The following is a 16059-nucleotide window of genomic DNA, read 5'->3' as shown; positions in this document are numbered from 1 at the left end:
GAACAAACACACACACACACACACACACACACACACACACACACACACACACACACACACACACACTTAGACTTAAAACTTTGCAGAACATCCACAGGAAGCAGTAAATAGTTCACTCATGATTGAGTCGGGATCGTAGGCAGCAAACAACACAGAATAAATAGATTCAGACACAGTCTCAGACGATCACCCCACAACAGACCAATGCCTGCATCGATTCTAACCACATCGTCAAGAACAACTGTCTGATCAAATGGAACGGAAAAAAAAAGTGAGAATTACTTTACAACACTCAAACAACTATCACTTGGCTGGCTCGTCTATGGCCAAACTATAACCCAAAATACACAGGATCTCTGACAGAAAACAGAAAGCAGTTGGCTAACCAGTGGGGTATTATGAGCCGTTGACAGCAGCTTGCGCCAACAATGGTCTTTATGTGTCCAGAACAATCTTTTTTTTTATTGGCGCATATGTATGTTTAATTTGACCAAGTTTATTGGGTGTGAGATGGCTATGAGTCCAAAGAGACACGTTTAACAGCTCTCAGGATTTCCCGGCTAAATGTGTTTCCTTTCGGAAGTGAAAATCACAACTTGTTGATGTGAAGTGTAAGATGGAACCTAGCTAACTCACACTAACTAGAACGTTGATTAGCATATGTTGAGGGGGGGGGGGGGGGGGGGGGATTAATTGTACTTTGCATGTGATCTGAGGATGAAAGAAATGGGCCTCTTAAATTAACACTTAATCTCAACAACACCTCAATACAATGAATAAGGAAATAAACAGAAACGGCAGTTTGAAACGGCTTGAAACAGCAGTTCAGTTTGGCCAATCTCCTCAGAGACAACACGTGCTGACGTTTTTGAAAAGCATGTGGTTCTACGGGATACAGAACATGTATCATCAAGTTTGACCTGATTGAAGGCAACTCTGAAACAAAAAGAAACGTTGTCTCTTCTTTTCATCCAAATGTGTCACTCACACCTCATGTTACCCTGGCTTTCGTTTTCTTTCCAACTTTCTGTCCAGCCTGAGGCTACATTTAACTAGCCAACTCACAAACCAGGGTCAGAGGGCTGTGGAGATTTTCTTACCTCACTGGTCCTGCTAGACCCTTTGGTCCCCAGAAAGGGTCGGGCAAACTCAAGGTGTGAGAGTTCAAAGGCTATAAGCCAGAGTTCCTAAGAACCTTGGCCGACCAGGCAAAGACCCAAGGATTGAAGGAAGAGAAGCTAGCTCATGGTTGCATGAAACGCCAGAGACAGGCGGACAAAAGAACGAACATAAACTGTGGTTTTCTAATTGTCTCATGTTGGCAGGAGAACGTACAACAACACCCACATCACGGAGATCAAATCTCTTTTGAACCATTCTGTGCTCCTTGGCAAACGCCCAAGGAAAGGTACCTACCTAGCATCAGCAGCTTCCTGTGGAAACACTGGGTTTGGTACAGTCACTTAATGGATTGGGATGGGCTTCAGTCCCCTTTTTGGCTACATATTTGTCTCCTCTCCGAACGAGGTAGTCCTGTTTCAGTCCACTCTCTGCCCTCAGGTGTCGGCAAATCCTGTTTGATTTGGATCCCTGTGCCATACACTTTGAAGGTTTGGTTTTAATTGCGTTTAACGTATCATACCCTGAATGGACCACACCACTCAATAAACAAAAGAGAAATCTTTATATCCTGGTTTCAATCGAGCAAACCTCGATCTGAGATGTCTTTTCCTACACCCTCCCTTATACATAATACACTTAAGTTCACATTCAATTGAAAATCTCACTACGACTCCGCAGAAGACAACGTCAAACACAGCTTCGGTTACGCAACTCAATCAAAAAACAACAACGAAACTGAACAAAGCAAAAACACAGGTGCCCGTTGGAGTGCAGTAGACACGTACAGCGAGGAAAGCTGGGACTGAAGGGGTGGCGGGCGGGCGGGCGGGGGGGGGGGCGGTGTTGCTGATCCAGAGACATCTCCCAGGCATGGAGATGCAACACATGGCCGCAGCCACACCGCAAAGTGACACATCGAACTGCTGACTGGTGCTTAGTCGTCCGTTCAGCAGTTTTGCTTTTTTAAAAAGCAGAAGCTTGCGGTTCCCGAACTAGGAGAAGTGGCGTGGGAATTGTAGCGTTATCGTCACACTCAAAAGCAAGTTTCCTTTTTTTTTTTTCCACCAGATTTGCAAGGGGGAAACTTGCAGCAGCAACAGCAAAAACATCAGCAGGTTTTTTTTTTTTTTTTTGCACCATGATTCCCGTCCCCCCCGTCCCACGTGCGGTTTCATCGTGGCGAGATCGTCACAGACGCACACGGCGAGGTTTAATTCAAGCATGGCTTTAAGGTCTTTCTCCACCCCTTTGGCGGGGTCAAGGGTCAGGGGTCAGGGGTCAGACGTCCATGGTGCATAGGGTGGGCTCGGACCCCGGGTAGCTGTTGCAGTCGGCCGACGACGGCTGGCTCACCACCAGCTGAACGTTTCTGAGCCGCTGCGCCGACGAGGACGACCTGAGCGCGGAGGCCCGGGGCGAAGCCAGGGGCCGGCTGCACGCCGAGGCCCAGCAGAAGTGCAGCACGCTGGGGGACAGGAAGATGAAGACCCAGGGGTCGATGATGGAGTTGACGGAGATGAAGCGCAGGGCGTTGAGCTCCGCCGGGTGGGACTCCCGCGCCTTGTCGTACGAGTTGAGATAGACGCGCACCTGGGGAACACACAACAGTTACACACGTTTACGAGGGTTTGCCGACGTTTACAAGGGTTTACTGACATTTACAAGGATTTTCAAAAAACTGTTGAGTCTTTTTTTACCTGCCCGAGTGGAACAATCTACAGGCCCAGCAATTGCTTGAATACGATAATCTAATAATAAAACTTGGTGATAATAACACAACCCTGTATTTGTTTTGCATGGCGAAATCCATCTTTTAAGCTGTGAATGTTGGACCCAGCACACAAATATACGTTATACTTTCTTTCTCCTACCTTTATGTGGTGTAGGTTATGTATTTTTACATGGCACTCATGTTATATTTGTATTCACAGACAGACAGACATATAGGTGGATACAATTGAAAGACAGACTTTATCTATATACTAGTATAGACGGTAAATAGGATATATTGGCTGTATTAGATGAATGTAATGGTCAAAAGAAGTTGTCCCATCTTCAAATCATTTCTTCTCATCCTTTCACGGGACAAACGCCCTTGGCCACAACTACCCTGTCTCTTTGTGTGGCGGTAGGCCTACCAAGTTACACACGGCAAGCAGTGTGTGCCAGTGCTTGTGCAACACACACAAAGATGGTGGCACTTATATTATGTCAAGCAGGTCCGGTTTATCGAAGAACTCCCTAGCCAAATGTCAAAGGATTTACATCTCAAACATTTGCTCTAGTCCACGGGATCATAATAAGTATGTACTAGGGGTGTAACGATACACGTATTCGAACTGAAATATTTCGGTACGGGTCTAACGGTGCGATGCACGTTTCATTTCGGTACGTACCGAAAAAAAAACAACAAAAAAAAAAACGTATTTTTTTTTAATCAAGTTTTTATTGATTATCACACACTCTGTTTTGCCGCTTTTCCACCGACAGTATCAGCTTGACTCGACTCAACTCGCCTCGACTCGACTCGGTTCCAGGCGCGTTTCCATCTAAAAAAGTACCTCTTCAATGTGGGCGGGTCGTAGAAAAGAACCTCTCCACCATGGGCGGGTCGTCATTAGGTTTTAATCACGCGATTCCCGGGAAATCTGAATCTGATCAAGACTATTTCCTGATTCCCGGGAAAGGTTATGATGGGAAATAAAATAAAATAAAAAGCGCAATGACTGCGTGTCTATTGTTGTCATACGGTAACGTTGATGGAGGCGAAACTCGAGCCCTAGGAAAGGAACGACACTAAAACGATACAGCGAAACGCTGATCCTCCGGAGCCGGTCCGTGGACTCCAGCCACGCCGGACACACACAACCACGCCCGACACACACAACCACGCGCAGCCTAACTCTAGCCCCGGGAAAGGAGCTACACACACGGCGAAACGCTGATCAGTGTCCCCCTCGGGAGCGGGTTCATGGACTCCAACCACGCCGGACACAACTTAACTTTGAGTGATTATTCCCATTTACAGCCGCTGGCCAATCAGTTACCAGCAGCCTGTTTACGTCACACAAAAGTACCTACTCCGCTCGCTTGGAACCTCGATGGAGGTACTAAAAAAAAGTACCCAGTACTAGGTACCAGGTACTTTTTTTGCCAATGGAAACGCAAAAAAGGCGAGGCGAGTCGAGTCGAGCTGGTACTGGCAGTGGAAAAGCGGCATTAGTGTCTTGTCTTGTCCTGATGTTTTGTGTTGAGGACCACAATGGAAATAAGTCCTGGACTTTATTGTGTTTTTATCCTCAATTGTATTTGATGTCTTTTCATTTGTGTAAGGCATTTGTTTGATACAATTTAATAAATCAAAATCAAATTGTTTAATAAAATAATAAAAACTGCTGTACCGAAAAACATACCGAACCGTGACTTAAAAACCAAGGTACGTACCGAACCGTGACTTTAGTGTATCGTTACACCCCTAGTATGTACTATTATCTAGAAGACGGTTTTATCCAAAGAGAACTGCAGTTCATTCAGATCCATGTTGTTAAGGTTGCAGGAAGAGGTCAGGGGTATCTTGCTTAAGAAAACCTACAGGTGGACAACGGGCATCAAACCCAATACCCTTCCACTGGCAGCCATACACAGCCATTCATGTTTTAATCTGGAGTAGGACCCATATATCCAGAGGCTGATTGGAGGTTAAGGCAGGTCTGGAGTGCTCACTTTCAAACATACATCCACACATTGATCGCCTTCTGACTTGATGAGGCACCAGGAATGCTTGGGAAACAGCAGTTTAATGATTGCCATGGGATTTTAATACAATCCCAGGAAACCGTGACAGATTTTCTCTCTCTCTCTCTCTCTCTCTCTCTCTCTCTCTCTCTCTCCAGCCCCCAGGGGTGTGGGGAGGAACAATGATGTCATGTTTTCTAATAAAAATCAGAGAACGCGACAACACATTATTATTAGAACTTTCAGGGCCTTGTTTCACCTCATCTCTCTCTCTCTCTTTCTCCCTTCCCTGCTGTAATTCCCACATCTTTCTACACTTATTTCTTCAATCGGTATATCACTCCATCTATCCGTACCTTTTTCGCTTTTATGCTTTCTTTTTGGCAGGAAAACTGAACAACCCCGCTCAGTCTCTGTCTCGCGCTCTCTCTCTCTCTCTCTCTCTCTCTTTCTCTCTCTCTCTCGCGCGCTCAGTCTCTCTCTCATCCGCTCACCCGTCGTCGCCCTCTGACTCACCCGCACCCTTTCATCCCTGCCGTAATTCACTAATCCACTGGTCATCACTCTCTCTCTCTCCCTCCCTCTCTCTCTCCCCCCTCTCTTCCTGTCCCTGGAGGGGATCCATTTCCTCTAGCCCCTCAGCAGTACCCCATCACCCTCTGTTGTGGTGCCTTGAGGTGAGGGCGAGTGAGGTGTGGAGTCCAATTTCCTGACTCCATGCCCCCCGTTGTCACCACGGCAACTGGCTCCATCAACACACATTCACCTCCGCCCTTGACGCCCCCTGCAAACTCAGTCCCGGCCCCAACTGGTCCAAGGCACACTTTGGACCAATGGGTTGAACCGATACTTTGTTTCAAATCGAGTCACGTGAAGAAACCGAGAACTCGAATGAAGAAGTGAAATTGCAGACATTTTTTTCTTCCCTAATTTATTCGGTGAAAATGTTGAAAATTAACGGAGCGAGGGCAGTGTTGATTGGTCGTGTCTCGGGTGGAATGTGTTTGTGAAGCAGGGGGCTAGCCACTGGCTAATGGGCCAGATGTCTTTTTAATCACATGCACATGTAGTGATTGGCTTATTCATATTTCCAGATAAGCAACTTCATGTTGTGCAGTGTTCGTTCCTGTGTGTGTGTGTGTGTGTGTGCGCATGCGTGCATGCGTGCGTGTGTCTCCACCACGTCTGGGTGTGCCCATCATTTTGCCTCTACGTGCCGGTGTTGCGTGTGAACTACGTGAGCGTGCATGAGGGCGCAAACAAAGATTGTTGTTTCTGATTATCGGGAAAAGAATAAAGAGAGTATAAAGAAGGAATAAAGGAACCGTAAAAAATCATCTGTGGCCTTCACAGATCATTCATCCTGCTCTGCTCACTGCAGGCCAGACATCTGCGAGTGTTCTGTGATTTGGGTCCTGGGCTGAGGGAGTACGTGCCAATCAGAGAGGAGTGCCTGCTTGTGTCTGTTTTCCTGGAAGGGTGCAGCTGTGGCAGACTGGGGAAGTTTGATTGATGGCCGCCAAAGGTGTTGCCTTCTGTCTTATGCTAAGATACGAATAACACAGACCACACACCCAATCACCCTTGTCTTACCCAGAATGCTGTGCGCTTTCACCCCACACAGCATCGGGGCATAAAACACACATGCCGTTGTTATTAATACAACGCGGGTCGTATAAACCTAAAAAAACAAAACACGATGTGATTATCATGCGGTCACGTTGTATTATACGTTCTCACGCTCCCATTTGATGTAGAGCGTAGGCGAGGCGATGCCATGCCATAACCGTGAGCACATTTCATCTGGAGAGTACATCAGATGAAGCCAGGCTCACCTTTGGAGAAAGACAGCGCACCATTTTGACGCGTCAGTTCATTAATGTAGTAAATCACCCGGGCCAGCACACACAATCTCTCACTCTCTCTCTTTTTCTGTTTTGGTTTAAACTATACCTTTCTCTCTCTATCTCTCTCTTTCGCTCTCTGTTCTTTATTTAAAGCATACCTCTCTCTACATCTTTGTTCTGTTTATACTATACATCTCTCTCCCTCTCTCTCTGTTCTGTGTTTATACTATCTCTTTCTCTCTCTCTCTGTTCAAACTATCTCTCTCTCTCTTTCTCTCTCTCTCATTTCAAACTATCTCTCTCTCTCTCTCTGTTTAATCTATACCTCTCTCTCTCTCTCTAAACTACAGCTCTCTCCGCCTGATAGTACCATACTCCCTAGAGCCACATCCATCATGCAGCTCACATGTCAATCGATGAGGGTTGATCGGTCTGTGCTGAGGGTCAGGGGTCACGTCTGGTTCTTCGCGGACCACCGCTTTTGTTTTGGACTTTGTGGTCCCGCCTTTCACGCTTGAAAGGAAGGTTTATCTTTTAATTGTTTCCAGAGCTACACAAATCTCTTTGATACAATATCTATGTCTCATTGTTGCAACAATATGAATTTGTCTGTGCCAAGTCTGCAAGTCTACCGTCGGACTCTGTCTCCCCCTCTCTACCGTCTGTCTCTGACTCACCATCTCTGTCCTCTCTACCCTCTGTCTGTCTGTCTCTCTGTCTGTCTGTCTCACCATCTCTGTCCTCTCTACCCTCTGTCTGTCTGTCTGTCTGTCTTTCTCACCATCTCTGTCCTCTCTACCCTCTGTCTGTCTGTCTGTCTTTCTCACCAACTCTGTCCTCTCTACCCTCTGTCTGTCTGTCTTTCTCACCATCTCTACCCTCTCTACCCTCTGTTTGTCTGTCTGTCTCACCATCTCTGTCCTCTCTACCCTCTGTCTGTCTGTCTTTCTCACCATCTCTACCCTCTCTACCCTCTGTTTGTCTGTCTGTCTCACCATCTCTGTCCTCTCTACCCTCTGTCTGTCTGTCTGTCTGTCTGTCTGTCTGTCTGTCTGTCTGTCTGTCCCTGTTAAAACCCACCTTCCACCCTTCTTAATTATTCATGGATCAGAGAAGATTGTTATTATGTAACAATAGGGCACACAATGTCTGCACACACACACACACACACACACACACACACACACACACACACACACACACACAGGCAAACACACACAGGCAAACAAATGGATCATATTACGTTATTCTGCAGATATCAAACTACAAGTGGCATAGTGTGTGTGTGTGTGTGTGCGTCTGTTTGTGTTTGTGTGCCAGAGAAAGGAACGTACATTGCTTTTTCTGTGTTCATATTTTATTCATTTTGATATCAAAACAAACAGTATGTGTGTGTTTGTGGGTTTATACACATCTGCACCTGTAGGAGCAATCAGTCACAGGTGTTTGCGCGTTTATATATTTTTATACATTTTCTTTATTCTTTTTTTGTGTATTTAAAAAATACATAGCCTATATATTGGTATATATTTATATCCATTTTTTGTAAGAATTATATTTAAACTGTTTATGTGTGTAACTGTGTAATACATGTGTATTACATGTGTAATACATGTGTGTACATGAACAAAATATATATACTCGCAGTATGTGTGTTTGTGTGTGAGAGTGTGTGAGAGAGAGATACCGTTTTTGTTTACTTTAAATGGTATTGACATCACAACCGAGTAGTTGGGCGTCATTACAAGTATTTCACTTTTAATGAGGCTTCTCGGTCAACCACCCCGTCTGTTTCGTTCAAGGTTCTTCTGAATACTTCTGTGAATCTCTTTCTCAATCACTTAGGCACCCACGCGGTAAATTACCATCGTATTGCTATTCAGTGCCATTCTCCCAATTAATAACTGACAACAGCCCATAAAACATAAATAATGGGCTGTTATTCAACACATGTCCATGGGCGAGACAGACTGCACTCAGCCGTGCCAGAGCCACCGCACAATCTACCAATCACTGCATTGTGCCGCTACTGAAACGTCCATTTTGATTTAAATGCAAAACGATCCAACCATCCTCCTCTTCTTCCTCTCTCCCACACCTCCCATTCCTCCTCCTCTCCCACTTCCTCCTACTCCTCTCCTCCTACACCTCTCTTCTCATCAGCCTCATCATCCTCTTCCTCCTCTCCTCCGCCGCATCCTCCTCTCCTCCTCCTCCTTTTCTGCCCTCCGCCTCTTCCTCCTCTCTCCTCCTACTCCGCTTTCTCCTCCTCCACCTCTGCCTCCCCCTCCTCTGCCTCCCCACCTCTCCTCTCCTCTCCTCTCCTCCTCCGCTGCAGAAGGAGCAGTTAAAGTGATCTAGTACGGGGGACTGCGGTTGGCCCTGGTCCGAAGAGGTCTCCCCCCCCTCTGCAGAGGTCTGCCAATATGTTAAGGGAAGTCATCCATACAGAAGGGGTGAGGAGAGTGACCACAGGAACGTGCCACTAAAAGGCCAATAATTGGGCCTGGGACCGCGGTGAAACGTCCTCGCTTGGTGCCGTGTCTGACGTTCACGTTTTGCAACTCAAAGTGATTTTCATGAGTCACGGTGAGAGTGTGCATGAGTACAATCCTTTCACACATTTCACAACGTGCGTCGGTGTTGAAACACGTTCGACACAGTTGTTGTCACAGCTCAACGGGGTTCTGGCATCCCACATGATTCTGGGTTGTGGGTTGGATTCCCGTGATCACGAATTGCTTCTACAACGTCTGTGTTTACTCTATTCAAGTCGTTTTTCGATACAAGCCACCACTACATAACTAAATAGTTTTGGCTTTGTAAAATGGCGATGTCCCTGTTTGGATCCACACTGACATTAAATAACGTTTGCTGCACTAGTAAGGTTGTTCAGTTGTTTATTCTACACTTGTACACTTTATTTCTTAGTTTGTTTGTTAGTTAGGTTGTTCATATATATGCTTTATACTTTTATAGATATTATTTCATTTTTCATCTGTCTTCAATCACTGATTATCATCTTCTGGATGCCAACCAGTGGAAAATGGCCTCATGTGGCAAATTCACATGAATAAATGTGATTTATGAGCATTGATGAACACTGGCTGCATTCCAAACGCATTCCACGCCTCATCACTTCCTAAACCATTGGATTATCTCCTTGATTGATCGATTTGTCCCCGCCAGCCCAGGCATACAGTGAGCTGGAGAAGCAGCCTGACTCCGCCCACATCACCCACAGCCCACGGCCCCTTTAATGAGCGGTTTACCTGTGTGATTGCAGGTTTTTACGACAAGTCAATCCATGGTCACGTCTAAGTACCCTCAGAAACCCCGAAGGCGAGCTCGCTGGCACTGAACAGGGAAAGATATGAAGATGTTGAGATTTGTACCGTGCTGAACCGTGTGGGCTCTGGAATATTTAGTCAATATTTTAGCCGAAGTAATTTGGCAAAAAAAACGGCGCTATGTAGGATTATAGTGTCGCGCTCCGCTGTTTATCAGCAAATCAATCTGATTGGTTCGGGGAATCCATCCTACCTGTCATTAACAGCCAGGTCAATGCGACGCTTCTCGACGCTCGAGAAAACGTAGTGAGGGAGGGGGAGAGGACTAAATCTGTCTGTCTTCTGCTCATTTCTGCTCTCTCTCTTTATATCTGTTCTCTCTGCTCTCTCTCTCTCTCTCTTTACATCTGCTCTCTCTGCTCTCTCTCTTTATATATCTTTTCTTTCTGCTCTCTCTCTCCCTCTCTCTCTCTCTCTCTTTACATCTGCTCTGTCTGCTCTCTCTCTCTCTCTCGCTCTCTCTCTTTACATCGGTTATTTCTGCTGTCTCTCCCTCTCTCTTTCATCTGCTCTTTCTGCTCTCTCTCTCTCCCTGTACATTGCTATGTCTGCTCTCTCTCTCTCTCTCTCTCTCTCTCTCTCTCTCTCTCTCTCTCTCTCTCAACGGCTCTAAATTCGCACATTAAAGCAGCAGGTTTATTGCACGACCATCAGGCCTGTGATGCTAACATTTTAACTTTACCATCACGTCCACCATCCCATTATGAAGATGTGTTTCTGACTATATTCTACCTGTTGCGTGAACAATGAATCAACTGTATTGCCGGCAGTTTTCATTTCTCCATCTACGCCTTGGCAGTGCATCAACCTCAGAGCCCTCTGCATAATTCATGAATGGCTTCATTTCTGAATATTATCACACACCACTCACTCATTCTTTCTTTCTGGCTCACACACACGCACGCACACACACGCACACATAAGACACTCTAACACACACACACACACACACACACACACACACACACACACACACGGACGCACACATACGCACAAGCACAAGCACAAGCACACACACACACACACACACACACACACACACACACACACACACACACACACACACACCATTGAACCGAACCAAACATGATGGCAATGTGTTTACCGTGTGTGTGTGTGTGTGTGTGTGTGTGTGTGTGTGTGTGTGTGTGTGTGTCTGTGTACATTTGTGCACGTGCGTGAGACCAGACAGTTTCCCCTTTGATCGACCAGCTCTATTCGCGGACGCACTCTGACCTCAAACAAGGTGAGAGACGACCTCGCCAAAAACAAAAACAATTCTAGCCCTAGCTAGTGTGCCCTCCGGATGTACACGCTATAACCCTGGTGAACTCCCTCTTGCACACCTGCGCATTTGACCTACTGGATGGCCCATAAACGCTTCTGTGACGTCTCTCACACGCACGAACGCACGCACGCACGCACGCACACACCACAACAACACACAGACGCACACTCATACACTGAAACAGAGTTGCTAGCGTGAGACTGCTGTTTGGCTGACTTTTGTTGAGTTCATGTCACTGTAAGAGTTAGAATAACTTGGAGGGAGAGAACAAGTGTGTGTGTGTGTGTGTGTGTGTCTGTCTTCTGTGTCCATATGTGTTTGTGTGAGTGTGTGTGAGTGTGTCAGAGAGGGGGGCTTGCGAGTGCGTGTGTGTGTATGTGTTAGAGTTGTGTGTGTCTTCTGTGTCTGTGTTTTTGCGTGCGTGTGTGTGTGTGTGTGTGTGTGTGTGTAGGTGGGGGCGTGTGTGGATGTGTGTTTGTGTCTTCTGTTTCTGTGTGTGTTAGAGGGGGGTGGAGTGTGAGCTTGTGTGGGTGTGTGTTTGAGTGTGCGGGCGTGCGTGTGTGTACTTCAGCAGTCTCTGTGTGTTGTTTTTTTTAAAAGTGCACTTTTTAAAGTTTTTCTCCAAAGAGTCAAGCAAGGAGCAAAGCGCAGCATCAACGTAGCATCCACACACTTTCCAAACACTCTCATCCTCTCTCTTACCACTAGCGGCATGGTGCAGATGATGAAGATGATGGTCATGAACACCAGCAGGATCAGGTGCTCCACCTCCTCGGCCAGGGACACCACGCCGCGCTCCCGCTTGAAGCGCGCCGTCACCGAGCCGCCGTTCCTCCGGCGTCGCCGGTACATCTTGACCAGGTGGTACACCACGGAGCCGTTGCACGCCACGATGGCCAGCACGAGCGCCAGCATGACGCTGGCGTACAGGGTGGCGTACGCGCGGTGCTGCCGCAACTGCGGGTTCATGTCCAGGAAGCACCACGTGCCGGGGCAGTACTGCACGTAGTCGCCGAAGCCCGCGAAGGGCAGGCAGCAGAAGAGCGCGCAGAGGAAGAACAGCGAGGGGATGGTGATGTAGGCGCACTTTTTGGTGACGCAGCGGCTGTAGAAGTACGGGTGTCCGATGGCCAGGCAGCGCTCCAGCGCCATGAAGAACAGGATGGACATGGTGGCCAGGCTGAAGAAGGTCATGCTGAAGCCGAAGTAGGCGCACGCCACGGGGTGTCCCTGGCGCGTCATGGCCACCAGGGTGGTGTTCAAGGAGTACGACACCTGCACCAGCGGGCTGACGAGGCACGTGCCGGTCAGGTCGGTGGCCACCAGCGACGTGACGAGCACGTTGAAGAGCGAGCGCCGATGCGCGCCGCCGGACTCCCGCCGACGTCGGATCTCGAGGAGCACGAGCGCGGCCACGTTGCCGAAGACCCCCGCGGCGAACATGACGGCGCTGATCAGGGGGCTCATGTTGGCGTCGATGGTCTGCTTCGAGTGGCACGGGGCGCTCTTGTCGTCCATGGTTGACCCCCGGATGATGCGTTACGACAAGAGAAAAACAGATGTGTGGTCGTCCTTTTTTACTAATAAAGACGGAGGGTCTTGCGAATATTGCGGGATAATAACAAATTTGCGCACAGCGTTGGAGATGCGGTGTCCATGTTCAAAGCGTCCGGAGGTTGGCATAGTGGACCGTCCATGGCTGGAAGTTGTTATTCTACTGTGATTCTTGTTATTCTACTGTGATTATACAGTGATTCAAAGTGGGTTTACAATTCCTGTTTCCAGCAGGAGGGTTGTGTCTGTCAGCGCGAACTCAAAGGTTGCAAAATTCGTGCGTTGCCATTTTTTGTATTTGGGTTTGAAGTCGCCTGCTAGCGGTGGTCCAGTTCTCCTTTCGCTCTCTGCCACAGGCACGGGTTGTCTTCTTGACACCTTCCGACTGTCTGACCAACATCAACCTGAAAGCACTTTCCCGTGAGGGTTTGTGGTGATACACGGTAGACTTGTTTACGCGCGATCTTTCTTTGAGTCACTTCTGATGGAATCCACTTTTCTGTCTAGAATTACACGACCCCACCTGTTCACGGCGCACGAAGAAAACGTCAAAGAAAGTCCAATAGTTTGTTTTTAAACTAATGCGTAAAATCCAAAAATTATAGTCACCTTTCCATCGCTGTTCAGCGGCTTCTTCTGGGACGTCCGAGGTAAGAACAAGCCACAGATGAGCTTCACTTTTTCCAATTGTGCTCCCCCTTATTCCACCGCGTGTTGACCTGTGCGCGCGCGCGCGCGTGTGTGTGTGTGTGTGTGTGTGTGTTGGTTTACGTGTATATTTCTGTATGTGTGTGTGCGCGCGTGTGTGTTTGTAGAAAAGCAGTTGCGTGAAGCCCGGCTGAAATGCTGTAGTGTTTCCTTTTGACTTGACTTTGAGTTGTGAAGTCTCGTCAGCGAGGCGAAACGCAAGGCGCGCCGCGCGGGAGTGAGCGGTGGACGAGGCGAGTCGCTGGAAGCAACAGACCCGATACGCTGACGTCACCCGGAGATACGTCGGGCCACCGTGGTCTCTCTCTCTCTCTCTCTCTCTCTCTCTCTCTCTCTCTCTCTCTCTCTCTCTCTCTCTCTCTCTCTCTCTCTCTCTCTCTCTCTCTCTCTCTCTCTCTCTCTCTCTCTCTCTCTCTCTCTCTCTCCTCTGTGTGTGTGTGTGTGTGTGTGTGTGTGTGTGTGTCTCTCGCTCTCTCTCTCTCTCTCGCTCTCTCTCGCTAGGTCGCTCCCTATTAAAAAAGGTATGTATTAAAGGTTAATGAAATTCAGGTGCACACTGTGCTCACACACACAAATTCACACTTACTAATACACACACACCCCTGCACTCACACACACACTTGGCGCAAAGGGGTTTTATTCTGCAATATCTTACATCTAATAGGCTATTAATATTAATTAAAATGTAGGTTATATAATATTTGTATACGTCTCTTATCTCTATTATTTGACCCTATTGTAACAATAAAACAATGCTGTAAAATACCAAACTCATTTCTCTTGTACTTTCTTCGAGTCCCAACGTTCTGGTCAACTGGCTTCTGTGTCCCCTCACCACTGTCACATCTCTGACATAGGATCAGGGTGAAGGAGAAGAAGTCACAAGGGCACACACACACACACACACACACACACACACACACACACCACACACACTGCGCAGCGTGTATGTGGCTGCAAGGGAAACCGTCTTTGCCTAAAATAGCTATAGCGCTAACAATGCTGCTGCTGCTAGACACGCACACACGCACGCACATGCGCATGCATACACACACACACGCACATGCGCGCTCGTGCACATACAAACGCACGCTCTCATGGACACGCGCACACAAATACACATGCACATGCATACACACACACATACTGTTCACACACATACACATACACGCACACTCTCTGTCTCTCTCACTCTGTCTCTGTCTCCTTCTCAGCATGTGTTATATATCTCCTTGCCCCACTCACCTCTCCTCTATAGACACCATTTTGTTCTCTCTCTCTCTCTCTCTCTCTCTCTCTCTCTCTCTCTCTCTCTCTCTCTCTCTCTCTCTCTCTCTGTCTCATATCATTATTTTCTTCTTTATTATCCCGCCTTCTGTCTCTCCGTCTCTGCCCCTACGTTCCGCTCTTCTTCAGTCAGCTATTCTTGGAGCAGATTAAAGGGAGATAGATAGAGACAGAAAGAAAGAAAGAAAGAAAGAGAGCGAGAGAGAGACAGATGGACTGGTTGTCTGGCCCTCGACCGTCCATGCACACCAGCAGAGTACACCCCAGCTCCGTATCTGACTCCACACATTTAGGAAGACACTGACCAGATCCCGTCTCCGCGGGCACGCCCTAACCCTAACGCCTGGCCCTGGAGATAGGGCGCCACTGACAGACCGGGCTCACCCCGGGAGGACAGGCTGGCCACGAAATCGTTCCCTATTCACTCACTCGCTATTCCCTATGTAGTGTTTATGATATAGTGAACTATATAGGGAACGAACAAACGAGAATTCGGTCACCACGGTCATACACGACCGCATTGCATTGTGGTATACATGTAGGGAACATCTTATGTTCACTCAAATTTGGGGTATTTTATTGTCCACTTTATAGTGAATGAAATGAACCACTGAGAATTCAAACACCACTACAAAATGGCGAGCACCCCCTATATAGTGCACTATATCCGTGATAGGGAACGATTTCTAACACAGCTTCTGTCCACAGTGAAAGGGGACACCCAAAGCACAAAGCTGCCTGCTGCTGCACTGCATGTTAAGTACAAAAAAAATTTTTTAATATATTCATTGGGGAAAAACTAAAATGCTGCTTGTTGGCAGCAGGATATGTTCTCACCTGTCATAACCTCAGGGACAAGCAGGGACACACCTTATAACCACGGTTCTGTCATGTCCCATCACTGTTTTCGTAGTGCGTTGTCGTTGTGTTACTGTTGCAACGCCACTGCATTGTGGTCTTTGTCTTTTTGGCTTTGTGCCATTACTAGTATTGTGTTGTTTATGTTCTCGTTACTGTTGTGATTTGGCAATATTAAGGAATGCCTTTTTCATGCCAAGAAAGCCCTTCAACTGAATTGAATTAAGACAGTTACAGAGACCGTCCGAGACAGAGCGAGAGAGACAGACAGACAGACAGTAAGAGAGAGAGAGAGAGAGAGAAAGAGCAA

General features: G+C 47.4%; 1 protein-coding gene across 1 annotated transcript; it reads right to left on the bottom strand.

Annotated features, from left to right (window-relative positions):
* Positions 1–693: 693 nt before the first annotated feature.
* On the bottom strand, positions 694–13799 carry ptger2a (prostaglandin E receptor 2a (subtype EP2)). Its single transcript, XM_084488085.1, has 3 exons — positions 13506–13799; positions 12045–13419; positions 694–2712 (listed from the first exon to the last, which is right to left on the bottom strand). Exons 2-3 carry the CDS (start codon positions 12858–12860, stop codon positions 2401–2403), a joined length of 1128 nt encoding a protein of 375 aa, XP_084344211.1. The 5' UTR covers positions 12861–13419; positions 13506–13799; the 3' UTR covers positions 694–2400.
* Positions 13800–16059: the final 2260 nt, after the last annotated feature.

Source organism: Micromesistius poutassou, assembly GCF_964030765.1.
Source record: "Micromesistius poutassou genome assembly, chromosome: 24".
NCBI classification, from domain to species: Eukaryota; Metazoa; Chordata; class Actinopteri; order Gadiformes; family Gadidae; genus Micromesistius; species Micromesistius poutassou.
Note: the sequence above shows the minus strand (reverse complement) of the source record. Positions and strands in the feature narration are given on the sequence as shown.

Coding starts and splice junctions, on each gene's coding strand:
- ptger2a (XM_084488085.1), bottom strand. CDS start 12,860: ATGGACGACAAGAGCGCCCCGTGCCACTCGAAGCAGACCATCGACGCC. Junction 2,713..12,044: donor TCTGCACCATGCCGCTAGTG/GTAAGAGAGAGG, acceptor TGTGTTCCCCAG/GTGCGCGTCTATCTCAACTC.